Here is a 27,995-nt window from a genome sequence, read left to right as displayed (position 1 = left end):
CAACATAAGCCAAAATTGACAAATGAGATCTAATTAAACTAAAGAGCTTCTGCAGAGCAAAAGAAACTATCATCAAAATGAACAGGCAACTTACAGAATGGGAGAAAATTTTTGCAATCTATCCATCTGACAAAAGTCTAATATCCAGAATCTATAAGGAACTTAAATTTATAAGTAAAAAACAACCCCATCAAAAAGTGGAAGAAGGATATGAACAGATACTTCTCAAAAGAAGACATTTATGCAGCCAACAAACATTAAAAAAAGCTCAACATCACTGATCATCAGATAAATGCAAATCAAAACCACAATGAGATACCATCTTACGCCAGCCAGAATAACGATTATTAAAAAATCAAGAAACAACAGATGCTGGCGAGGCCACGCAGAAATGGGAACACTTTTACACTGCTGGTGGGAATGTAAATTAGTTCAACCATTGTGGAAGACAGTATGGCAATTTTCCAAGGATCTAGAACCCGAAATACTATCTGACCCAGCAATCCCATTACTGGGTATATGCCCAAAGGAATATAAATCATTCTACCATAAAGACACATGCACACACGTATGTTTACTATGAAGACACATGCACACACGTATGTTTACTGCAGCACTGTTCACAACAGCAAAGACATGGAACCAACCCAAATGCCCATCAATGATAGACTAGATAAAGAAAATGTAGTGCATATACACCATGGAATACTATGCAGCCATAAAAAGGAATGAGATCATGTCCTTTGCAGGGACACGGATGAAGCTGGAAGCCATCACCCTCAGCAAACCAACACAGGAACAGAAAACCAAACATAGCATGTTCTCACTCATAGGTGGGAGTTGAACAATGAGAACACATGGACACAGACAGCGGAACAACACACACCAGTGCCTGTTGGTGGGTGGGTGAGGGGAGGGAACTCAGAGGACAGGTCAACAGGTGACAGGTCAATAGGTGCAGCAAACCACCATGGCACACGTAACCTATGTAACAAACCTGCACATTCTGCACCCGTGTCCAAGGTTTTTTTAAGAAGGAAGAAAAAAAAAAAAAAGGATAACCTAGTATCTTCATATACTTACAGCAATGTGAATAGGGAACTGGACTCATCCAATACAGCCCCATTTATTACAGCCAATGGGTAGAGATTACAGAGAAAGCTATTCCAGTACAACCAAAAGGAAAAAAAATTTTAAGCCACTCTCTTGAGATATGATTGACTTACAAAAAGATGTGCCTACTTAAATGTATACAACTTGATGAGTTTAGAAAGAATTTTCTAAGCTGTGTGATACAAGATGTTCTTGTTACTGGAAGTCTTTAATGTTCGAACATCAGCATTTTGCCTATGTGAAAAGGACATTGAGAGAATTCAAATGTTAAGATCTGATGATTAGGGAATCAGAGGGAATGACCCTTCGAATGAGGTTCAATTGAGGGAATGACCCCGTGAATAAGGTTTTCAGTTTTCACAAGCTCTACCAGCTTCTTGTAGACCACCATGACAGTGAAATGTTCAAGTAGCCCGTGAATAAGCAGCTCTGTAGACAAATGTTAGGAAATGTGGCCTATCTTATTTTGGTCATGGGGACTGATAATATGCATAAGCATCAAAAGGCTTTGAAAAGCCAAAAAAGAAAAAAAAAGAATCATGACTCATCCTGTCATCTACCACGAGGCTAACTTCCCTGTACTGTTCCCCACCTCACTCCACTGCCTAAAGCAAAGAGCCTCACACACAACGTGCCCCAATAAAATCTACTGCTGTTGAGATGGTACTATTCTGGGACTGACTTCTGATGGGACTGATTCTCCTTCAAGTCCTCCACAGAATTTACCTAATCTTATTGGAAAGAATAACTTCATTCAGTGCTTAGAGAATGACAGTAAATTTCTTGAAAAGGACAGTTTTTGGCTGAGATAAGGGAAAGAGTAAACACAGCTCCAGGCAGAGCTTACTCTTCAGTTTACCAAATCATTACCAAGCATGGCCCTGAGCCAGGCCCGGCACCAAGCCCAATCCCTCCCCTGTGATACCCTCCAAACCAAAGCGTGGGGGAACGAGGCACAGGGGCCACAGACAGCTTCCAGTGAGGAGGCTCAGGGACAGCACTGCAGGCAGAGGAGGAGCTGCCGACGTCAGAGAGCAGGCAGGCGGCCGCAGCAGGAGGCCCAGGGCAGGCTCCCAGGACGCTCGCAGCAGCCAGAGGGCCAGAGGCTTCGGACCCTATCCCAAGGGTGTGAGCGTGACTGTTAAAGAACTGTAGGCAGGGAAATGACACCACCTGCAGGATAAAATCCAATCTGCTTCTCGTTCCCCAGAGCCCTCCCCTAGGCTGCAGTGGGACCTAACTGCCCATGGCGCGCACAGGCACACCCCACGGGCTCCAGCCGATTATCTCCACTCACCCCCGACCCACCAGCAGGCCTCCCCTCAACGCAGGCCCTCTCCCTCCATCTTCCATTCTTCCACCAGCCAAACAAGCCTCATCCACGGAGGTCCAGGCACTCATCCCCTTCCTTCACCTTGCCATAAAGCTGGAATTTTCCTGTTTTGCCCAGTTTCTCAACATGGATGAGCTGCTACAGGGCAGGGAGCACCACTCACAAATACATCTTTGTATCGTCAGTGCCCAGCACCAGGCAGATGTTTAAGAAACATTTTCCGAGTAAATGAGTGAACAGATCAATGAGCACATGACTGAATTCATGAGTGAGCAAACAAGTGAATAAATTAGAAAGAGAAATGGCCACCATCTTGTTAGAACTGCCCGACCTCTGAAGAATTTAGAAAGTCTGCAGCAGAAAAACCTTGGCAAATCAAACACAGGGGAAGTAGGATTGCGTGCTCTGAGCGAGAAAACATCCAAAGGTCCAAATAAATGACTCTGTGCCCAGGGGCACTTCAATTCAAAAACACTGATACAGAGGAAACGAACAGCAAAGAGTAATCAAGTCAACAGCGGGGCCAGCAGGGAAACCGCAGGGGCAAGCAAGACAACACGAGTGAACAAGCGACGGCAAAGAGTAATCAAGTCAACAGTGGGGCCAGCAGGGAAACCGCAGGGGCAAGCAAGACAACACGAGTGAACAAGCGACCTCCGCAGCTCTGTTTAACACCGAGTCCTCGCCCCAGGGCTCACGCCACGGAAATACACAAGGAAGTGTTCAAGAGTTATGTGTCAGGGGTGTGTCTCACAGGTTAGTAATTACAATAAATAAAAAACAACATCAAAAACAAAACCGGAAACAACTTAAACACCCAAATAATAGAATGTCTTCAGAAATGTTTCACTTACAAGCAAACGGAAGAAATGAATGTATTTTGATGAATATTATAAAGCCATTAACAATCATGTTTTCAAAGAAAGTTAGTGTCATGGGAAAAGACATTATTTAAAATAAGTAAAAATAGGCCAGGAATGGTGGCTCACACCTGTAATCCCACCACTTGGGAGGATGAGGTGGGTGGGTCACCTGAGGTCAGGGGTTCGAGACCAGCATGACCAACACGGTAAAACCCCATCTCTACTAAAAATACAAAAAAAAAAAAAAATAGCCGGTGTGGTGGCAGCTGCCTGTAATCCCAGCTATTCGGGAGCTGACGCAGGAGGACTGCTTGAACCTGGGAGGCGGAGGTTGCAGTGAGCCGGGATCTTGTCATTGCACTCCAGCCTGGGCAACAGAGCGAGGCTCCATCTCAAAAAAAAAATTAAAAATAAAATAAATATAAACAGATATATAATTAGATACACTGCTTAATCTCAAGTCTACGTGAAAAGGAAAACACACACACACAGTCCTCCCTAAAAGACAAAGAAGATGAGCTTTTTTAACGTCCTGGGGAATTCAGGGTGGTAGTTTACATGGGTTTTTATCTTTCTTCCTGAGACTGGTGTTGGCAGGTTGCCCAGCAGGCAGGAGAGCCTGTGCCCAGTGGACTCACACATTCCTAAGTTTGAGCCCTGGTTCTGTGACGTCAAAATCTTGGAACGTTGGGCATGTTTCTTAACCCCTTCAAGCCTCAGTTTCCTCATCCGTCGAACAGGAATAAAAATAGCGTCCACTTCACAGGACTACTGTGAGAAATGATCAAGAAAATGCACATCAAGGACTCCACACCCCACACCTGGCACATAGCATTAGATTCTATTATTTTTCTTATTATTACTCTCAGTAGTTGCTAAATTTCAAACACTGACCATCTGTAATTTTAAATAATATTTAAGAATAGCAAAGATGAACATAAGTAAATATTCTATAAGAAGGTAAGGCTGGTGCTCCTGCCACGCCAGCCCGCAGATGAAGAGGCCGGGGTGTGCACTGACTATGCAAGGGCTGCGGAAAGGCAGAAACCAGCAACGGCTTTCTGGTCGCCACCAAGGCTCCTAGAAGGAGCACCAGGGCTCAGCCTCCTATGTCCGACATAGAGATTCAGATGTCCAAACCACGCCACCTTCCCAAATACTGTCTGCACTTTTAGATCTGATTTCTTGTCCGTCAGGCGCCCCTGCCTTCGTGGAACACCCTGCCCCAGTCCCAGTCCTGGGCTGAGGAGGTGGCTCAGCCTCTGGTGCCCAGCACAGACAGGACAACTTCTCTGCAGCTATTCTGGCCCCTGAAGGCCCACCTGCTCCCACCCCCAGCCAAATCCCCAGCAGAATTCATTACTTGTTCATCTGTGTTTCCACGGAACTTCTGACATATGCTTAAGGGCCCTAACCCTTCCTGGCGCTACCGTAATTATCTGCGGCAGATCTCTTTCTCCATTGGAGCGGAAGCCTTTGGGTCCCTTGTGCCTCGCCTGGTAGGAGCTCACTACATATTGTAATTGAATGAAATAATCAGAAATAATTTTCACTATTATTAAAGCATTCTTGTTCTACCCCGGGAAAATGGAAAAGCCAATAAAAAGTTAAAGTAAAAATAAGATTTCTCCCTCTCCAGAGAAGTCACCCATACTGGCCAGAGCAAATTTAAAATCTCACTGAAAATAACTGTAAATTAAATGCTGTATACTAAGGATCAAAAAATGACTTTGCTAAATAGATCTTATTCTTTAATATTTGGCTTAGGTAATACGGACAGAATTTCCAAGCACAGAAGCCCCAAGCCTAGAAAAGTTTTAATGACTTATGATGGAACGGGCACACACAAGGAAATCTGTGTCTTACGAATTCAATATACACTTTATTGAGGAAATAACCATGAATAAATGGAAGAAAAGAGTGTACTTTAGTGAAGTATTTAATGGTCTGATCTAGAAGGTCATTAAAGTAAAGGAAGAAGCAAATGAAATGCAGTGGCCTGCATACAGAAAGACCTGCGGAGCTGCCTGGGAGACAAAGAGCGGATTCACCTCGCGGACAGCTCCGGACACGACAGACTCTATCAATAACGGGAAAGAGACCATACACGCCACAAAGATCAACTGCAGCGTGGAAAGAGTCAAAAGAAGCATCAAATGGCTTGAAAGAACCAAAGCAAAAAAGATAAATGCTAACATTAAGTTGAAACAAGCAAATTCAAGCTTACGAGGATTAGGAAACATTTTCTTGTCAACTGAATAGCAGTCCCTAAATTTGACAAGTATGATAATAAAATAAGTGTTGCGGGAAGTCAAGGACCCCAAACAGAGAGACCGGCTGAAACCATGGCAGAAGAACGTGGATTATGAAGATTTTATGGACATTTATTAGTTCCCCAAATTAATACTTTTGTAATTTCTTATGCCTGTCTTTACTGCAATCTCTAAACATAAATTGTAAAGATTTCATGGACACTTATCACTTCCCCAATCAATACCCTTGTGATTTCCTGTGCCTGTCTTTACTTTCATCTCTTAATCCTGTCAGCTGAGGAGGATGTGTATCGTCTCAGGACCTTGTAATAATTGCGTTAACTACACAAATTGTACAGCATGTGTGTTTGAGCAATATGAAATGTGGGCACCCTGAAAAAAGAACAGGATAACAGCAATTGTTCAGGGAATAAGAGAGATAACCTTAAACTCTGACCGCCGGTGAGCCGGGCAGAACAGAGCCATATTTCTCTTCTTTCAAAAGCAAATGTGAGAAATAGCGCTGAATTCTTTTTCTCAGCATGGAACGTCCCTGAGAAAGAGAATGCGCACCTAGGGGTAGGTCTCTGAAATGGCCCCCCCGGGGCGTACCTGTCTCTTATGGTCAAGATTGCAGAGGTGAAATAAACTCCAGGCTCCCATAGCGCTCCCAGGCTTATCAGGAAGAGGAAATTCCCACCTAATAAATTTTGGTCAGACCGGTTGATCTCAAAACCCTGTCTGCTGATAAGATGTTATCAATGACAATGGTGCCCGAAACTTCTTTTAGCAATTTTAATTTCGTTCCGGTCCTGTGATCTCGCCCTGCCTCCACTTGCCTTGTGATATTCTATTACCCTGTTAAGTACTTGATGTCTGTCACCCACACCTATTCGCACACTCCCTCCCCTTTTGAAAATCCCTAATAAAAACTTGCTGGTTTTTGTGGCTTGTGGGGCATCACAGATCCTACCAACGTGTGATGTCTCCCCCGGACGCCCAGCTTTAAAATTTCTCTCTTTTGTACTCTGTCCCTTTATTTCTCAAGCCAGCCGACGCTTAGGAAAATAGAAAAGAACCTACGTGATTATCAGGGCAGGTCCCCCGATAAATAAGGATCAGTAAAGTCATCCCAAAGTTTGAGTTACCTGGCTGCATCTTTAACTAAAATCCATTTTCGTTAAACACAGTGAGCCTTCTGTCAATTTCTCAATCAACTTCATGGAAAACCCATTTCAAAACCCCCATCGAGCAAAACCAAAGCCACACACAGCCAGCAGAAAGGCGGCAGTCCCCGCAGGGGTGGGCAGTGTCCCCACAGGGGTGGGAAGAGTGGGTGACGAGGCTGTGAGGCCAGGCAGCCCACAGTGTGACCAACCCGTGGGAGCCCCAGAGCCTGCAAACTTCAAATGCCAGCCTCACATCTGGGCCACTGTGATCCCCATGATTCACGGGTGCTCCGTGTCTCCTCAGCACCACGGGCCCACCCAAACAGCCCCATTATCCTTGTGCCTGCTGTGCCGTGCTCCGTGTCTCCTCAGCACCACGAGCCCACCCAGACAGCCCCATTATCCTTGTGCCTGCTGTGCCGTGCTCCGTGTCTCCTCAGCACCACGAGCCCACCCAGACAGCCCCATTATCCTTGTGCCTGCTGTGCCCACAGGGTGTGCAGAGACGCCACCGCTGGTGCCAGGGAACGAGCAGGCAGGAGGAAGCAGCGGCAGGGGAGCAGAAGCTGCCACCAGACCCAGAAATGGCATGAGGGAGTTCCAAACAGCCACAGCTCAGAGCACAGCTAATTCACCTGCTGCTGAATTTCAAAGTGTCACCCCCACGTCACTTCCAGCCCTACAGTAGGATAATCACAAAGCACCAGAAGAAGCCCGATTAACCTCCCCAAAGCACAGCACTGATCATTCCACTCCCTGCCCAAAACCTTCCGGGACTCCCAACTACACACAGAACAAAGACTTCCAGACCTTGGCAAACGCCTGGACCAATTCCTTGATTTTACCAATAGGGAAACTGAGGCTATGGCGGGATTAAGTGGCTGGATGGTCTGAGGGTGGCAGAGGCAGGATCTGAGCCTGGGATCTCAGCACCTCCTCTCCGTCTCCAGTGGCTTTCTCACGGCACCACAGCTGCCTCAAATTGAATGCCTTCACCTGGCGGGCCAGGCCTTCCAAGAACAGACCCCAGCTGCATTTCTGGCTTTTCCTACCACTGCCTTCTTCTGAAACTATCAGTCCTGCAGGGCGACAGACTGGATGCTGGCTCTCTCTGACACACCTGGCCTCGAGTGCTGGCTCCACTAGCTGGGCGACCCTGAGCCAGACACTGAGCCTCTGTAAGTCTCTAGGAATCGCAGGGGCACTGCACACAACGGGCTCAGCACACAGCTCGATACATCGTTGTGACTGTTGCTTGTGACTGTTGCTGCTGCTGCCGCCCTCACCACTCAGACTCCACTCTTGCCTCCTCCGCTCAACTCTCCACTTAAGTGAGTCCCTCCCTAAGAGAGGCTTGCCCCATCTCCCACGACGGAAATCACACCCATGAGACAAGATGCACCCACAAATGCCAGCCTTCAGAAGCCACACAACTCAAGTGCTCATCACCGTCCAGCACAGGGCCTGGCACGGCAGGCACCTACTTGTGTCTGACAAATGAATGAAGAGATGGGAACCTTGCTTTCTTGTCACCTATGTCTCCCTTCTGGTTCCACCCCACCCCAGAATCTGTCCCTGACAGCTCCTTACCACTCCATGCAATGGGTCTTCCTGACCAGGCCACTGACCGGCACCAAAGCCTGTCCACGTGGCCCAGTCACCATCCAGTGCCTACATCTGGCCAAAACAAGCTCATCAAATATCCGACGCCCACTGTCCCCTGCCCACAGGAACCTGAGGCCAGTCTGCTGCCCTGCACCCAGGGTACTTGGTAATTAGCCTGTCCTGGATGACAGCCGCGTGATGGACTCTGACACACAGCCTGGCCTATGCCAGCCATGCTCCCCAAAGTAAGCCTAGCCTCTTTAATCATCCTGAATGTAAGGGTACAGACTCTCAGCAGCCCAGCCGCCTGCACAGAACTCACATGAGGACAAAAGGATGGATCTGGTGTCTCCTATCTCCCAGGAGGAATCTGAGTTCCTTAATGGAAGAGTGTATCACCACGGGGCGTCTAGAAGGGTCGAAAGCAGAGCTACCTCTTCATTTGATTCTAAGAATAAAAACTCGCCAATTATGTAATTATTGTTTTAAAAAAAACTCCTCCCAAAGCTTAAATATCTGCCTATTCTTTTGCATGAGGAATACCTGAGGTGGGGGTTGTGCAGCAGTGTGAATGTACTAAAAGCTGCTGAACTGTTCACCACAAAACAGTTTATCGTCTGTTATTTGAATTGCACCTCAAGTTTTTAAAACAGAATTTTTACTTAAAAATTTGATGATTTTATGCCATTTTGACACTTAAAATAAAAGATGATTATACCTACATACTAAATCTCACCTGTTCTCATGCTCTCCATATATATATATATATATATTTTTTTTTTGAGTGAGAAAAGGGGCACATAACACTAATATGTTTTCATTTGTATTTTTAAAAGAATGGGGTGGAGTGAGAAATATATTAACACACGTCTATATAAATCTACTCGAATATGTGTGGAACACTTCTGAAAGGAGACAGAAATAGAAGGGTTGGGAGCGAAGGAGATTTATTTGTCAGGCTGCAAGCCCTGAGGAACCATTGTAAATGTTTTAACTTTGTATAATGTAGCTTTTCCAATTAGAAACACTGGTAAATAGAGTAGAAATCAATGTCACCAGTTCCTAAACTGCAAGCAGTGAGCCCTGGAGCATTCCTCCCTCCTCCTGAACACCCAGGAACGTCACTTCTGTATGCGTGAGCTGATGTGACACATTTTGAATACTCTCAAACAAGTCTACATTTTGATCAAGCATATAAATGAAATTTTGACTTAGATATGCAATTTTAATAAGAATTTAAGTAAAGATCATTTTCAAAACATTATACAGCCATTAAAAATGATGTTTATGAAGATTATAGCAGCATCGGAGAGGCTGATGATGTAATATTAACTGGAATAAAAGGACAACAAATGCCATCTATATAGCTTCATGGCCTCAATGGAAAACCTGGGTGGGGAAGACACATAGGAAAACAATGGTAAGGACACAGCAGCTGGGCAGGGCTCCCTGCTAACCACTCCGTGGATGGCCTCATCACGCCTCCCAAATGCTATGGAAGCCTCTGACATTACCCCATTCTACAGATGAAGACACTGCCCATGTCACTGTGTCAGTAAATGTCAAAGCCCGGCCAGGACCTGACGTGCGCCACCCCAAAGCCCATGGTCCTGTTTCCCCCCGAGATGCTAAGGGTCAGGGTGGCAGGGGATGTGGTTATTCTTACTTCTAGAACCTAAAACAAATCCATGGGTTTATCTTGGGTTAAAAGATGAGTTGAAAAAGATCTGCTAACTATTCGAGACTGAACTGTATCCACAAATTCATATGTTGAAGGCCTCTCCCAGAGCGTGACTGTGTCTGGAGACAGAGCCTATAAGGAGGTAAGTGAAGTTAAATTAAGTCATGAGGGTGGGGCCCTGAGCCACAGGATAAGCGTCGTTATGGGGAGAGACCCAGAGAGCTCCTGTGCACGCTCGCTCTCCACCTCCCTCTCTCTCTCTAGACCTCTCTCCCCACACATGCACAGAAGAAATGCCATGTGACAACTCAGCAAAAATGTGGCATCTGCAAGCCGGGAGGAGAGCCCTTACCAGAAACTGGATCAGCCAGCACCCCAGTCCTGGACTTCCAGCCTCTGGAACTGAGAGAAATCAATGTCTACTGCATAAACCACCCAGTCTGTAGTATTTTCTTATGGCAGTCCAGGCAAATTAATACACTAACCTATTCTTTAGATTCTCTTATCCTAACATAATCTACATTAGGATTTTAAGCAAACTTGAACTTCTTCTCTTTAGGACCAATTTGAACATAGTCTGGGATTTCAAGAGAAAGCCTCCAATAATTTATATGAATACCTCAAAAGCTGGCTAAGGCCAGGCACGGTGGCTCACGCCTGTAATCCCAGCACTTTGGGAGGCGGAGGCGGGTAGATCATAAAGTCAGGAGATCGAGACCATCCTGGCTAACACAGTGAAATGCCGTGTCTACTAAAAATACAAAAAATTAGCCGGGCGTGGTGGCGGGTACCTGCAGTCCCAGCTACTCAGGAGGCTAAGGCAGGAGAATGGTGTGAACCCAGGAGGTGGAGCTTGCAGTGAGCCGAGATCGCACCGCTGCACTCCAGCCTGGGCGACAGCGAGACTCTTGTCTCAAAAAAAATAAAACAAACAAACAAAAAAATGCTGGCTAAACACCAAAGTCAAAGCTTTACCTGACAGCATTTCACCACACACAATAACATCAGGATAAAGGTGATATCCTTCACCTCTCTATGCAAAATCAAGGATTTGCTTTATTCTTGGCAACTCATTTAAGGTGTAACTTCCTGTATTGTATCCAGTTGTGATGGCAACTGGATTATTTTCTTATTTTTCACCTCCTGTCCCTACTGCATTTCTTTTTTTTTTTTTTTTTTTTGAGACAGAGTCTCACTCTGTCTCCCAGGCTGGAGTGCAATGGCACAATCTCAGCTCACTGCAACCTCTGCCTCCCGGGTTCAAGCAATTCTCCTGCCTCAGCTTCCTAAGTAGCTGGGATTACAGACGTGTGCTACCACGCCCGGCTAATTTTTGTATTTTTAGTAAAGACGGGGTTTCGCCATGTTGGCCAGGCTGATCTCAAACTCCGGACCTCAGGTGATCCACCCGCCTTGGCCTCCCAAAGTGCTGGGATTATAGACGTGAGCCACCGCGCCCAGCCCCTTACTGCATTTCTGTTTGTTAGAAATTTCTTCCCATTTTCTTATTTTAATCATCTATGATTTACTCCTATATCAAGTTTTTTTTACTTTTTTCCTTTTTCTTTTAGAGACAGGGTGTTGCTCTGTCACCCAGGCTAGAGTGCAGTGGCATGATCATAGCTCACCGTAGCCTCTAACTCCTGGGCTCCAGCAATCCTCCCACCTAGGCCTCCCAACTGGTGGGATTACAAGTATGAGCTACTTCACCCAGCCCTGTATAAAATTTCCAAAACCGAACTCTTCATGTCCTATTAAAGTAAGCAAAGCAGTGTGCAATGCAAAGAAGCCTGGATTAAATCAAGTGATTGTTGCTACTGGCTGGCATCTGACCTTAGGTCCTCCTCCATTTCTAAGCCTCAGTTTCTTCATCTGCAAAATGGGAATCACAGGAATCCTGCCGCCCTACTCATCATATGGAGTGAATGCCAGACAAATGAGCTAGCCTGTGGGGAGGGCTGGATAAACACTGGTCACTGCTGCTGCAGAGGTACAGTGCCAAGTAGTGCCAGCGTGTCATCAAGCAAATGGCTGTCACACAGATGCATGCGTGTGCTTCTTCCTTCTAACATCAAACCCACTGTGCCTCCCAAACGGCTCCAAGCAAAGCAGCATTGGGGCCTCAGAGCAGACAGGACACAAGTCCTCAGCACGGGCTGACAGGGTCCACAACACTGACAAGCAGGAGAGTTGGTATCACCATCATTCCCACCACCATCATCACAGTTATCATCGCCATCACCACTATCATCACCACCATCATCACCATCACCACCACCCCCACAATCACCATCACAATCAACACTAATCCCTGAAGCCCTGAACTCTAAAGAAGGAGAACAATCCTGCTGCTGTTGATCCCCCATCGTTCCACGCTGGTGGTGATAATTCTAACTGCTCACCACTGTCTTCCAACTTTCCTGCTTAAAGAAATCCTCTTCCCTGTAACTTCGCCTGTAAAGTGTCTACAGGATGCACCTATAGAATCTGTGGCTGAGCAGGAAGAATCTGCAGTCACAGAACCTGCCAATCCTCTTATAAAATAGACCATAATACTAGAGTATCCAGGCCATGCTTGGGGAGAAGCAAAGCCCTGTTGGCTCTGCACACATGTGCTCGGCCAGCCCCGTGAAGAGGCTGAACTTCCCCTCCTCGTATCAGCAAACCCAATTCCATGATTGTAGCTACTCGGGTCTGACTGGCCGAAGATCAGCACTGTTCTACCCACTGCAGACCTGGGTGGGACCCACCAGCCACAGACACTCGCCTCTGCCCCTCAGGCTCCCCTCACTCTGTCCTCAGGCTTGGGTGACAACTCACCACCATACCCAGAGCCCCTAGAAAGTCAAAGGTACATTATCACATTTTTCTAAGTTAACAAATTTTATATCCTTTTAGCTTGATTTTTTTTTTCAGCTCAGTCTTACATGTCAGTTCTAATGGTCTGTGGTCATACATTTTTTTAAATAACAGACTCCAAGGAATTTAAACCACCTTAAAACAAAAACATTATTTTCTCGGCAGCTTTCAGGACTATGCACTCCCGTAATGGGATGGTTTGTGGCCCTTTGAGTCTCAGCTCCATTTCCGGGCAAAAAAAAAAAAAAAAAAAAAAATCAGAACAGAGGAAGGCTCATTCTAAATGCCATGTCTCTGACTATGAGAATTCAAAGTTCACTTACTGAGTCCCTCTACACCCAGCACTCTGTGGACAGTTCGATGCAATCAAACGTTTTGGTCTCTACTACGTTTCCCACACAGCGCTTGGCACTGAGCCATGGGGTAAATGCGATAAGAGGGTCGGAGGCCAGGCGCGGTGGCTCACACCTGTAATCCCAGCACTTTGGGAGGCCGAAGTGGGTGGATCACGAGGTCAGAAGTCCGAGACCAGCCTGACCAACATAGTGAAACCCCGTCTCTACTAAAAATACAAAACTTAGCCAGGTGTGGTGGCGGGTGCCTGTAATCCCAGCTACTGAGGAGGCTGAGGCAGGAGAATCACTTGAACCTGGGAGGCAGAGGCTGCAGTGGGCCGAGATCAAGCCACTGCACTCCAGCCTGAGCGACAGAGCAAGACTCCATCTCAAAATAAAGAAAAAAAGAAGAAGGAGGACAGAAAGACATTAAGGAACCAGAAATCTCGCGGGGGCGGGGAGGGGTGACAGACACACACATCAATCTCTGTGAATGGCAAACACAGTTGGCTGCCTAACCAATATCCAACCCGTCCCACCTCTCTGTTTCCAGAATCCCAGTTTGAAAGTGCCCACGTCCAGCCCACAGGAGACACATCCTTGGCAGCATCCCCTACCACCAGGAGTGGCCATGTGGCCTGGCTCTGAAGGGAGCCCTACTCTCCCAGCAAGAAGACGCCTGCCCTGGTGACTGCTCCTTCCATCACCCCATGACGGTGACAGCCCCTTCAGAGCTGTGAGGAAGAGGCCAAGTGACTTGGAGCTTAGATCCTGAGGACATCACTGAGCCAGTGAACCAGTGCCAACAGCTACCTGCCTCCAGGCATCTTGCTGAGAAACTTAACTTCTGAATTTGTTCAAAAGTCCTTGCATCTGCTTTTCTGTTACCTACAGCAAAAACACATCTTCACGGAAAGCCCTGGATACAAGGCACCCTGTGTCAACTGGAAAACCAGCAATGCCCCACTCACCACTGAAGAACACGGGGTAGGAGAGAAGGAGACTGACCGCTGGTGGCTCAATTAGCTCTGCCAGCATTTCCTGAGAATGTGCCATGCATGTGCCAGTCACTGGAACAGGAGGATGAGTGACTTCAGCCATGGCCCAAGAGAGAATCACAGTCTAATGGGCAGATGGACACAAACTCATACTTTCTTAGAGGAAACCATAATAAGGAGCTAAGTTACAAGTAGAAAATGTTGTACAAGGCGAGGAGCAATGAGTCCCTGGGGATCCTGCCATACTCGCCCTACTTTCCTTCTCTTATGCCTCACATAGAGAAAACAACACAGTCGCATAATTGCTCAAGTCTGTATCCAATATCCTCATCTACAAAAGAAATTATAAGAAAAAAAAGACAAACATGCAACAGATAAGTTTTTAAGGCAGCTCCTTTAAAACCATACCAAAGACTTACAAACTCTCTTTTAGCATTTGCTTTTAATATTACAGACTAAAAATCACCATTCAACAGAAACAAATCACCTGAAGGAACAGTGAAAGGTTTCCTATTAAACTGAAGATTTACACTACTATGGATAGTAAATAAAATTCCTAATTTTCACCAAATCATATCTAATTTGGTTATTTTAAGCCGAGTGACACCATATGTAGTTCAAATACCACATCGAGCAGAGAACACGTCACCCAGAAAAAAGGATGCCGGCAATGCCGTGAAAGGGGGGGGCCAGCGTGTTCACTGAGGCTCTCGCACGCCTGCCTAAAGCCCATATCATTCTGCAGACAAAACAGCCGCTGAGAGCCATTTCTGCCAGTGAGCTCTGAAGGACTGCTAAGAATCGATTAAGAGGGAATAAATTAGAGGGAAAAAGAAAACACAACTCTAGTTAATACAGCATGTGGAAACAGTGGCAATTTTGGTTTGTTGGTTTTATTATCTTTTCCATTTCTCTAACTTTCAATAACATTTCCGTTAATGATGATCACAGAAACCCTTTAGTGACAAAATGAGCAGAGAAAAGAAATAGGCACAGCTCCTGTCCTAAGTGGGAACACACGGGCAAAAAGGGGCCAAGGCCGGGGGCAAGCTTTGAGGGAAAGCAGAGTAACGGTGATGTGGGGGAAGCCACGGGGGGGAAAACACAAACCCAGAGCCGCACGGTTGGGAAAGCCCATCCTTGGCTCAAGGAGGTACCATCGCATCGTTGCTGAGCTGCCATTGGATGGTAGTGTCAGTTACTTACCTAGTAAATTTATCTAAGAAACAAAGTAAAACCAGAGACACAGGACCATGTACGCCCCAAACGAAGGTGAGAAAGGTCTAGCTGAAGAGTCAGTGAACCATCAAATGACAAGTACCTACTATGTGACACTCACTGCAGGGGACTTGAGGGCAGAGCAGGGCCAGCAAGGATCTGGGTGTGTGGCTGGGCCCTGCATGCACAGAAGGGCTGTGCGAGCGGGAGTTTGTTCCCTCCGCCCCGGGCCTCTGCATTCGGCAGTTCTAAGTGGCCAGGGGGCTGTCTTCCTTGACAAAGCCCTTCCCTGATGAGACGCCAGGGCAAGGCCGAGTTAGCCAGAGCTTTCATCTTCGTCCCTCACGTTATTCTCTTCTGAGGCTGTGCTTGCCTTTCAGTAAGCACGGTGAACACACACAGACACACGCAAGTGTAAGCACCCCCCACCCATAAGGCCAACGTGCCCTGCTACGGTAATGAAGCACAGGCTGCAAAGACAGCACCTGGCCACTAGAGGGTGACGCCGAACGCTGACGGCAGGGTCGCAAGAACCAAGTGCCCTACTGGTCTCAGCTCCTGGGGGCCGGGCCCCAGCTCCCACAGCAGAAGCGAGGATCTCCAACAAGGCCCACAGGAGAGAAAATCGCCGCCCTTCCTCAGGCCTCCAACAGCACCGAGAATACCCACTGTCTACACTCACCAGAAATGTGTGACCTGGAGGCTGAGAGCCCAGCCCGGGGTGACCCTGATTCCCAGCCGGCTTTGCCCTCACTGTGGGGCTGGAGGGCAGCCACCTGCTTAACCTTGTCTCAAGCTCCTCAGCTGTAAACCAGCGATAAGGCCAGCAATCTGGGGCACGCGGGAAGGGGGTGGGGGTGCAGAGGGGGGTCTTTTGGTGACTGATAACATAGTCTCTACAGCACAGTGCCCAGCACAGAGTAAAGGCCCCCAGTGGCTGTAACTATGTGAGCATTTAAATACACTGCTTTCCCTGGCTCTCTGTTTCATGAGGACGTGATTTTGTCTCCCCAGTGAAATGCCATCTCTGGAGTGTGTTCTGATTCTGTGTCTATCGGCTGTTCCCCGTCCCTGCAGACCCCAGGCTCTAAGCTATGGGGGTCCTGGCTCTTGCCTTCTCGCTAGTCTACCCAGCTCCAGATCCCATCAGCCCCCAACTCACGCAGCCCACCCCACCCACAACCCCAGCCCACGGCCTCCACTCTTGCCCCCTAGTCTCCCACCCTACTCTGACCCTCCCCCAGCCCCTCCCAAGAGCTGCCCAAGGACTCCACCTAGTCCATGGCCACTGGCAACACCCTGCTCAGAAGCAGTCATCGGCTCTTCCTTCCACAGAATAGCAACCGCTTTCTGATGCTCTGCACCGCACTTTACTCCCCCAGTTCAAAACCTCCCAGAGGCTTCATGCTGTGCTCGAAGTAAAAGCAGAGCTCCTTCTCCTGGACTTCTCAGCCCTGGGGACCCGGTCCCTGCCTGCCGCTCCTTCTCCTGGACTTCTCAGCCCTGGGGACCCGGTCCCTGCCTGCCGCTCCTTCTCCTGGACTTCTCAGCCCTGGGGCAGGTCCCTGCCTGCCGCTCCTTCTCCTGGACTTCTCAGCCTGGGGACCCGGTCCCTGCCTGCCTTGCAGGCCTCTCCCCACACCCCACTCAGCCACCAGGCCAGAGCCTCAGCAACCCCTCAAGCACATGAAGCTCTACTGCCCGCAGGACCTTTGCACCTCTGGGCCTGTCCCTAGAATGCTCATGCCCCCTCTTCAAATGCCTGCCTGTGTGCAGATCTCACCCCAGAAACAGCCAACTGCAGAGCAGCTCCAGCCTCTACCCTCCGCATGCCTTGACTCTCCCTACATGCTTTCTGCCTTCTGATGGTTGCGGGGGTACTGAGCGAGCTCCCTCTGTCTCCTCATACGAGAATGTCAGCTCCTTGAGGGCAGGGCCCTTGCAAGCCTGGCTGCCGATTTCTCTCCAGTGCCCACAACCACAGCAGGTGGTCAACAGAGCCTGGATGAATGAGTGACTTTACATAAATTCCCACCGACCTTCACAAGGACCCTGCAGGGAAGGTCTCATGCTCCCTCTACAGCTGACGAGACAGGGAGGTTGAGCCACTTCATGAGTAAGGACACGGCCAGCCATCACACTGAGGGCCTACTCCAAGGCCGCACCTGCTTCCTCCTGTCACCAAGGGCCCAGGCCCCTTCAGGGCTGCCCTAGAGCTGCGGACACCAAGGGGGCATCTACTCGTATTAGTGCTGCCAAGGTGTATGGCTCCAAACTTCTGTTCATGCCCTCCCAACCCCCAAAGCACCCTCTCCCGCTGACCTCCATCTATCAGCACGCTCTCATAAAGCCTAGACTGGATGCTCACCCCTCGGGGGAAGTGGAACATGGCCGTGGCCTGGCCCCACTCCTTGACGGAAGGGTCATGCCTTCTGTCCTACCGTTCGAAAGCCTTGAGGGCCAGAGCTGAGCTCCACACACAGTTTGCCCTCCGAAGCCCCACTGCTGCAAGGCAGGCCCTAGATGGTCCTCAGGAAACTGCATGTTCTACACGTTACCAAATCACACTATCATTCACCAGACACATGTGACCAACTTGAGTGTCATTTTCCGGGGCTTCAAAGCAGGCAGGCTTTGTGTGAGTAAATATTGAGCCAATGCTAAGAGTAAAATGAGCTGTTAAGTTCTATTTGCTACTTTCGTCCGCAGGCTCATAACAGAGCGTAAGCTAAACAAAGAAAAACAGCACTCCGCTGGACAGAATGATATTCAGCAGGTAGACTCATTTCTGTAGGCACTTCTCACATCAGTGATTTGCTTCTCCAACATTGGCAAATATTTGCCACTTACGTCTTTCATGTAATGTGAAGACAGTACATTCCACTGTCTTCCAAAGCTATCTTAACTGCCTTATAAAAACAGGCAATTTACTGGCGATGTTTTCTCTTGCTACTAAATACAAATGCAGTCATCATTTAACTTTGAAAGCTCTGCATTTAGCTTTTTGGTTTTAGATTTGATATTTACATAGAATTATAAAGAAAGAAAAAAACCCACAGTCCCCTCAACCTAACAAAATACTTGATTTTTACATGCTAAAATCTAGCCCTACATACTCTCATCTTCCTACAAGTCTTGAAAGCTTTACTTTTAAGTATGATTTTAATTTCCAAAAGTTGCTTCAATTACAAAGTCCTTCAGAATGTTCCAGGTGGGTACTCAGAGCCTGACCCAGCACAGGGTTCCCATCAGGCAAATCTTGCTTTCACCAGCTGTCTCTCCTCCACCTGCCCATTGCTGGAAACCACAGGACACAACCAGGAAAACATCTGTAAGTCCTTGACTCGTCAATAACCACAAAAGTGACCATATACGTCAATAGCGCAAAAATCAAATGAGAAGATAAAAAAACCAGTTCAAATGAACATAACAACAACCATAAAAATAACTAAAATTTTCGAGTGTTTAGTATGTGCTAGGCACTCTCTTAAGCACGTCATACGTACTATCTCATTTAAACTGCAAAATGAGCACCGCTTTCATCGTGCCCGTCACGCAAACAAGAACTCTGAGAGCAGGATCATCACCAAGCTGGCTCAAGGTCACGTGGCGAGTAACCAGTGCAGCCAGCTCTCCACACAGGCAGCCCAGCTCCAGGACCCACTCTCCCAGGTGCAACGTGGTTCTGCATCTCCACACCACCCTGGAGGCACGAGAGCCAGCCGAGAAGGGGCACTGGCACGCTAGAAGAGGAAGTGGCCAAGATGGGTACATCAACTACAAGACTAGACTCCTGTAAGCACGATCTACCTTTATCTCCTGTCTTGGTGGGTGACACTTCCACCCACCCGGTGCTCTAGCCGAAATCACAGAGCCATCCCCCACACTGCCTTCTCGCCTCACCCATGGCTAGGGATACTCTGTGTCACCATCACAGAGGGAGGTTCAGGCGCCTGAAGAAATGTTGTCGAGTTGTTTGTAGTAATAGCAAGCTAGGAATAACCTGTCTGCCCATCCACAGGGGCTGGTGCAGTCAAGTGGGGGGACATCCATAGGATGGCATGTTACAGGGCACTCTAAAGACTAAGGCGGTTCTCCACATACACCATGGGAAAATGTATCATTCCTTTAAAGAGTGAAGTGCACAAGTGCCTTGCCGTGCAAGGGGAGAAAGAAATACACCGTAGAAATGCACAGACCCCAGAGCATCTCTCTACAGAGCACTTCATCACCAAAGGAAAAAGGGGAGCTCTTCAGTGGAAAGAGCTGTCAGATGCCACCTCAACCAAGTGATCGGAGTCCACATCATCAACGCCAGGACCCACCAGCACCACGTGCCCCCGCTGTGATGACCAAGAAGAACACAAATCCCTTCAGTGATGTTCCTGCCAAAAATTATCAATCAGAATCTCATGTGGGCAAACATCAGACAAGCACAAACCAAGGGACATCCCACAAAATCACTGGCCTGTGCTCTGCTAAAGTGTCAAGATCGAAATGCAGAGACCGGCAAAGCTGCTGCTCCAGGTTAGTGGAGAAGACAGAGGCGTGACATCCAAATGGAACGCCTGCTCCCCACTGGAGTCTGGACTAAGAAAAAAGAGGGAACGGACATTACTGGGACAACTGGCAGAATGTGACTATGGATTCTGGATTAAAATAATAAAAGTGTTAAAATAGTACTGTGTCAATGTTAAACTTCCTGATTGTGACACCTGTGCTGTGATGCTATTGAGGGAATACGCAGCGAAGGTTTGTGCTTAGGAAATATGCAGCGAAGGTTTTAGAGGTAAAGGGATATATCTCCAACTGACTCTCAAATGGTTCAGGAAAAAAAAATATATATATATATACACACACACACACACACACACACACACACACAAAAACAGGCACACACATGCAGAATGGTAATGGGCAAATGTAAACAATTGGTGACTCTGGGTGCAGAGCATATGGGAGTTGTTGGCACTATTCTCGCCAACTGTTCTGCAAGTTTCAACTGCATCAACATGAAACGCTTAAAACAACAGATGCATGGGCCATCACTGGAAGGAGACGCCTGGAGCTGTGCAAAGGAAGGGAAGGTGGAGGCTGGGACAGGCCTCGTTTTCACGTACACCCTGCTGTGCTGTGTCATGTTATAACACATGAAAGTGTTGCTGTTTCAAAAAAACAAACATAAGGAAGAAACAACCACCCACTTTGAGAACTCTACTCAGAGCTGTGTCCTTCTAGCCAGGAGAGCTTCCAAGAGCCCTCCCCAGCCTCGGGAACACAGCTTCAGCCATGCCCTTTGAACCGCTGCTTCTGGCCGGAAACCCTCTCCCTGCCCTGGGCCTGAGCGTGAAGGCCCGGCTGCCGCAAGCTCCCGTATGGCCCCTGCACGGCTCCTGCGTGGCTCCCGGAGGCCCATCCGCATGCACCACTCGCCACCTCCTGGCCAAGCCAGGCGTTGCACCTCCGGTGCCACAGTGACACCGGCCATAACTGTCTCATACAGGTTTGTCCCCTCAATGAAGCAATCTCATGACCAAGGCCACATTCCAGTCCTCCCGAGAGCTCCAGCGTCTAGCAAACACCTAGCCAGAGTGGCACTCCACAAAGATGAGATACGGAAAGGAAGGACGTGGATTCAGCAGGAATTCCACCGCAGGAACTCAAAGCAAGTGCATTCCACAGAGCCTGGCCACGGCAGTCCACGTGGGCACTGCATGTGCCTGGAAGCAACTCGCGCAGGAAGAGTCACGCTGGTGACTGTGCTCTGCCCTGTGGGCCTGCCCCTCTGCCCCAGCCTCACCCCTGCCCCCTTGCAGGGCTCACAGCCTGTCACCCTCCGATGACTGCCAGCCCCATGATAGAAAAGTACAAAACCAGCAGATTGGAGTTGATAGTCACCAGCGCTGTGCTCCCACGATCCACTGTCTTCAGAATACTGTCAAGAACAAGGATGTCCACCTGGCCAGCCTCGAAGGGCTCACCAAGGGCAGCAATAATAAAGAGTGCAAATGGGACAACAAGAAAACAGAATGGGCCAGGCGTGGTGGCTCACGCCTATAAGCCCAGTGCTTTGTGAGGCTGAGGCAGGAGGATCTCTTAAGACTAGGAGTTCAAGACCAGCCTGGGCAACATAGGGAGACCCGTATCTGCAGAAAAAATTGAAAAAAATCTGGTGAGCGTGGTAGCACAATCCTGTAGTCCCACATACTCGGGAAGCTGAGGCAGGAGGATTGCTTGAGCCCAGGAATTCCAGGTTGCAGTGAGCTATGATCGCACCACTGCACTCCAGCCAGGCAACAGAGTAAGACCTTGTCTCAAATTTTAAAAAAAGAAAACAAAAAGGAACGCAAAATACATTTTCAAATTGCATAGGAAAGACATTAACAAAACGTGTCTAAAGCACAAATTGCTACTACCTTAGTGACTTACTGACTTGAAAATATTACACGAAAACATCACCTTCCTGCAAGGCAAATTACACACGGACGCGTGTGCGTTACATAAGCATACGTGGAATCCTTTAAGATGTGATCTGTTTCAGAAACAGCAAGAAATGTCTGTGTGTGTCCTCCAGAGGACAGGGTGCTTACCAAGGTCCGTGTTGGGGCCGGCAAGCAGCTGCTTGAACTTGTCGAGCCGGGAGGCCTCTCTTTCACTCAGTGCTGAGCTGCTGAGGGTGCTGGGGTCGGATGTGCCACCCAGCGTGATGGTGGCCGAGTGTGGGAGAGACTGGGACCTCTGCAGAGGGGCGGCATCGCTGGCACTTTCTGCAGGGGTGAGAGAATGGGGGTGAGGGTGAGGGCGCTCCTCCCGACCGCATGTTCCTCCTTGCTGTGCCACTGTCCCTTTGTGAATGCTGTTGGGTCACAACGGTCCCTTCTTCCCATCACTGAGCAGTGGGGACCTTGGTTTCTTGAGCAATAACATGTAACTGACACTTTTGAAATTCACTCGCCTCTGGCAGAGTATTATTCATCAACGAAATGGACCACCTCGCATAAAAGCAACACAATGACAGCCAGAAAACTCCAGGGCCCCTCGGGCTGTGTGGAGGTCAGGCTCCCACCAGTGCCTGGGGTGGCGGATCAGGGCCTGCCCAGGTGACATGACCCAGAGGGTCTGTGCAGGACGGTGCCCTCGGGTCAGCCAGGCCTGAGTGTGGAGGGCAAGCCCACCAGTTACCGTGAGGGAAAGGAGAAAGCCTGCAGAGGTGCTGAGGATGGGAGGCAACGGTGGGGACACAGCAGGAACCAGGGTGCTGCGAAGGCACTCACCTGCCGTCTCAAGAGCATGCCCAACCCTGCCACCTGCCTGGCCCTCCCTGGTCTCACCAGTGCCCTGGGAGGAAGGTCCCACAGGGACCCTCATCCCAAGGAAACAAAGGAAGCCAGACAGGTGAAGGATGGCACCTTCCCAGACCCCACTACAGGCAGTGACCACGGTGGCACTAGAGTACAAGCTGCCCACCCTCCCTCCCGCCCTCTGCTGCTGCCCACCAAGGCCCCATTGACCCCCAAGATAGATAGGCCCACGGGGACCCAAGCAGGTGGTGAGACAGCACGTTCCACCCAGCAACCCGGGACCGGGTCAGCCCAAGGGACGACCCTAAGGCCCTCAGATCACTCAACACGGCCATCTGAGACCAACAAGCAGAGGCTGGGAAAGGCTCCAGACTCCTGGGTCTAAATCCTATCTAGCTATCTCATTTTTCAAAAACTGAACATTAAAGTAGAGTGAAAAATAAACTCCAGAACGGGCTGACATCCACTCCAACAGCCACTGGAGCAAGGAGGTAGCAGCCGCACTCCCCAGCGCCCTCCTTCCCACAGAGCGCACCCATTTCCTTCACAACCTGGGAGTGGGGGAAAATAATTCACACAGAAACCCTCAGGCTATCCAGGAGCCAGGCAACCTATGGCCTCTGGGCAGAATGTGGCCCAGTTAAATTTCCAGAAAAGTATGCTAAAGTGGGGGCACAGACTTCAGAGTACCGCCCTGTCTCCTCCCCCATCTCCGCTGCCCACTCTCCCTGAATCCCCCCAACCCCCAGGAGGATCTCCTCCCACCAGCCTCAGCGCCCTTGCTGTGATTCCTATTTTGTAGCAGCCGCACACCAAGCAGTGGGCTGGGGCTCCAGCCCACGGCGTCTGGCTCCAGAGTTTCCGCTGCCGGCCTTACTGCAGAGAGGGCTGAGAACCAGCACCTGAGCAGAGGGGAGGACCGCGGGTGACAGTGCCCCCTCTCCCTCCTTCAGAGGCTCCTGCTTCAGCAGCACTTACAGTTCCTCAGAGTCAATATTCAGCAGGAAGAGCAGCTGTGCACTGAGTCCCAGAATTAAAGGTGCTCAGCTGGACTTCCCTGTGATCTTTAGAAATGACTGATGTGGCTTCGTCAGGACACGAAAGGGGCCACTCACTCCTGAGCAGGACCCATAAGTCCATGTCCTAGTGTTGCTGCAAAGTTTAATGAGTTTAGTGTCACAGGGAGTTGATACTGTACCTGCCACATAGTAAATGATCAATATATGGTATCATTGTCACTATACTGAAGTGCTCAAAAAAAGCTTGCCCAGGAAGCAAACAGAGGAAAGATGGCCAACTCCAAGGCAGGCAGGTGGGAGCACAAGGCAACGAGGTCATGGGCCCCCTTCTCCCAGCGCAAGCTGCCTGGAGCATCCTTTGCTTGGCTCTTCCAGGATGAGGCCATCCCAGGGTGACATCTCACAGCTCTCCGACCCCAGCTGGTCGCAGCCTGAGCCTGCCTCTTGTCAGATCCCCCAGCCACACACCGTGTGGTCCTGCGGTCCTGGCCACTCTCAGCCTGACAGTGTCCTGCATCTTGGGGGCAGGGGGTGGGGTGCTGAGAGGCTCACAGAACTTCAATGTCAGCACCACCCATGAGCAGATGAAGCCAGGGATCCTGCCAACTCTGACTCTGCCACAGGCTGAAGGGCGCTGCCCAGGACTGGGCCTGCAGGAGGCGGTCAGTGCATGCTTCAGTCAGTCACCAGGTTTCCAAGCCTCCCGCAAAGGCCATCACCAGATTTCCACTTACAAGTTCAAAGACTTTAAAATTTATTAGACTCCAAAAAGAAAACTGATCAAATGAAATCACGCACAGTACTCTCAACTAATGAGGGCTGTAACATTTTAGAAGTTAATCAATTCCTAGAAAGTGGTTTTAAAAATTAGATCTAGGTATGAAACCTAGTTCTGCAGGGTAACCTCAGGCCACTCTAACAATCTCCATCTTCTCAACTGGAAATGTGGGGAGAGCACCCTAGCCCCCAGAAGACCCTGGAGGGAGGTATCTATGACGGCCTGAGGCCGCCCCAGCTGGCCCTTGCCCCTGCCCCTCACCCCCTGCCTCCCAACAGCACCGCTGACGTGAAGACACCCTGACCTCCCCGTTTAAGATGACACCTGCTCCCCACTGCTCTCACGGCCACCGCGTTCCCACCCCATTCTCTGCCTCTCTTGACCGTGGCACCTGCTGCCTCCCAGCACGCTCTGTGCCCCCTTGCTGGCTGTGGGCAGTGCCGCATCTGTCCCTCTCACAAGAATGGACTTTCCACAGGGCACAGATGTATCTCAGTCTATCCAGTGGGGTATCCCAAGCTCTGAAAACAGTGCCCGCGGCCCACGGTGGGTTCATCACACGACCGTGCAGCTTTTCCATCACAGACGTGATGGCCTGCAACACACCAAGAGCAGCAGTCACAGAAACAGCCTCAAGAACAGCTGCTGTGCACCAGTGCCATACACATGGCACCAGACATGACCCCACCCGAGGGGGTCAGAATGCAAATGTGGCCGACCCAAAAGTCAGACTCCCAGCCCCTACAGATCTGAGCCCACGTGTATGCACCCCTGGCAGTAATCCTGTAAGCTGCCTAGAGCGCCAGCCCCCAAACATGCAGGGGCCTGACCCCGCGGCTGGCGATGTCACCCATGGAACCATCACAAGCTGGTGGAGTTAGGAGGGAGACAGTGTCCCCAGGCACTTGCTCCCCTGTGGCCCTCTCACGGCCAGCCCACAACAGCCTGGTGCCTCCACTCCACTCGGAGGAGAGATGCACTTAGCTAGGACAGAAGCCTCCACTCCACTCGGAGGAGAGACATACCTAGCTAAGACAGAAGAAAGCACTTGGGTGCCCCAGGAAAGAGCGCAGCCCACCCCCCTATCCTTGGAAGAGAACCATAAGGGATCTCGTGGGCCAGGGGGCCTGCTACAAATGAGGATGGGAACCCACTGCTTCTCCCACAGTGAGTGTGCTCTGGCCGCTTTCTTAGCTTGGCCAGAAACCCAGACCATCTCTTCAGTCCTCCCATCATACCTGCAGGACAGGACGTGTGGCTCTCACTGACAGACTTCACCAGCCGGAGGTCGCCGCTGGGGGGTGAGGGCGGCTCTGCCTCGGGCCTGGGCTTCTGCTGAAGCCCTGGCCCCTCCTGCAGTGTGGGCCGCCCCTGCCGCTGGCTGTGGTTACGCAGCACACGGTTGGCCGTCTCCATGACCACCTCGGAGTTCAGGCTCTCCGCCGCCATGGCCAGGAGCTCGTCATCGTCCTCCCCAGCGTCCCAGGCATCGCTGGTATTGCTCTCAAACTCCTGGAAGGTGCTGACCCGCTTGGCCTTCACTGGTGTGGTGGGCATCTTGGCCGTGGACCTGAGCAAACTGCAATGCAAAGGCAGTCTTTACTCGTACATGCTCGAAGGCTTCACCCAAAACCAGCCAGGAAAGAATTCCCAGGTGAAAAGACAGGCATAGAAGTGTTCAGCTTCGATCTAGCAATAGTGAGCGAAAAAGCAAACACAATTCACAGAGACAGCCAAAAGAAGAGCAGGCGAAGCCCATGAGGACTCAGTGGCAGGAGAGGGAGGGGGCTCCAGGAAGGCCACCTGGGAGGAGGCGCAGGGCCACATGGTGATACCCTGCAGGACCACCCCAGCTCACTCTGGCCAGTGCCTGGGGCGCCTTCCCCGAATCCCAGCAAGGCTCCTGCCCAGCAGTGAGGGGTGTGGGCCAGGAGCGCCTGTGCAGGGTGCAGGCCTATGGTATGTGGATTTGAAGACACGCAATCTTTTAAACAAGATTCCCCCAAAATATGACAACACACAACATCGGCCCCACCTCACGTGAGAAACTTGTCAGACAGGTGCAGTCCTGCAGGGTCACAACAGCCCAGCACAAGCCCCACACTCTGCGTTCCCGCCTGCTGTGGAGGGGCCAGGACAGGCCAGGGCCAGGCTCCAGCAGCTGGTGGAGAATGCGGGAAGGAGGAAGGGAAAGGACAAGCCAGCATGAATGGCCTGCAGCCAGGCTGCCCGTGGCTAAAGGATGCTGGCTCCTGGCTCTCCCCAGGGCTCCCCCACCTCCCCACATCAGGCTGTGTCTCCCACATCTGCCGTCTTCACTGGGATGCGTAGCATGGGGTGCACAGTGTCTCACACAAAGCGACTGCTTGATCAGTGTGGCTGAATGAGAAACCAGTCTCCTCCCTCAGGAATGCCTGGGAGCAGGAAGGAAGCAGGAAGACCGGGGTTGCCCCAGCCCTCCCATATCAGAGCCGAGACGCCAAGTGAGGTTGGAACGTCACTTACGTGCCATGTAACAGTGGATCAAAGGGGGGGTGTTGAGCGCCATACACGTGCTGGATGCTGATGGAAAAGAAAAGGAAAACCAGTGAGCCTCTCTCCTGCCTTCCCAAGAGCCCACCACCAGCTCGGCCGAAAAGGTGGGCTCCCAGGAACCCACAGGACTGAAGGAAGCAGCTCCTCATCGGCTGTCGCAGGCCCCCCTGCAGCCACCCGGGGTCCTGAGGGCCCAGTTCAGAAGGGATAAGTGGCACCATACAAGCCCACACCCCACATCCCACCCAAGCAGGGCAGTCAGCCCGTCCCTGAGAATGGGCCTCAGCCCGACAAGCACCACCACAGACCCTCGGGCATCCACACGGTGATGAGGGTGTCTGGGAGTGCAATGAAGGGACTGCAGCCTCTGCCCACAGACTAAAAACTCGAAGAAACGCCCATCTGGGAATTCTCACCTGCCATCATTTTGTCTGAAATTGAATGCAGAATTGCAAAAGATAAATATAATTTTTTAAAAGATTTAACAGGCTTGGTGCGGTGGCTCACGCCTGTAATCCCAGCACTTTGGGAGGCCGAGGCGGGCGGATCACCTGAGGTCAGGAGTTGGAGACCAGCCTGGCAAACATGGTGAAACCCCATCTCTACTAAAAATACAAAAATTAGCCGGGCTTGGTGGTACATGCCTGTAATCCTAGCTACTGGGGGGGCTGAGGCAGGAGAATGGCTTGAACCCAGGAGGCAGAGGTTGCAATGAGCCGAGATCGTGCCACTGCACTCCAGCCTGGGTGACAAAGCAAGACTCCATCTCAAAAAGAAAAAGACTTAACAGTTTTATTATAAAAGTCTTATATTCATCAGAGCAAATTCAGAAAACTGATGGAAATGAAATACCCCACATGGCAGACACTGTTGGTTGACTGATCAACCTCTACCCAGAAGCCTTTGCTCCTTTGGCTGACTTCAGCCACGGCTGGC

The 27,995-nt window shown here is 49.9% G+C and overlaps 1 protein-coding gene across 3 annotated transcripts in view; it reads right to left on the bottom strand.

Annotated features, from left to right (window-relative positions):
- TBC1D22A (TBC1 domain family member 22A) overlaps positions 1-27,995 on the bottom strand; it is a 421,784-nt gene that overhangs the window by 364,738 nt on the left and 29,051 nt on the right. For all 3 annotated transcript variants that reach the window (XM_054469452.2, XM_054469457.2, XM_054469458.2), the window contains exons 2-4: positions 27,030-27,086; positions 25,763-26,103; positions 22,017-22,193 (exon numbers count right to left, since the gene is read on the bottom strand). In XM_054469452.2, the coding sequence (XP_054325427.1) occupies positions 22,017-22,193; positions 25,763-26,103; positions 27,030-27,086 (575 nt within the window). The remainder of the gene's footprint in view (positions 1-22,016; positions 22,194-25,762; positions 26,104-27,029; positions 27,087-27,995) is intronic.

The sequence above is a fragment of the Pongo pygmaeus genome, chromosome 23 (genome assembly GCF_028885625.2).
Source record: "Pongo pygmaeus isolate AG05252 chromosome 23, NHGRI_mPonPyg2-v2.0_pri, whole genome shotgun sequence".
NCBI classification, from domain to species: Eukaryota; Metazoa; Chordata; class Mammalia; order Primates; family Hominidae; genus Pongo; species Pongo pygmaeus.
The sequence above is the reverse complement of the archived record's forward strand: the minus strand, read 5'-3'. Positions and strand labels throughout refer to the sequence as shown.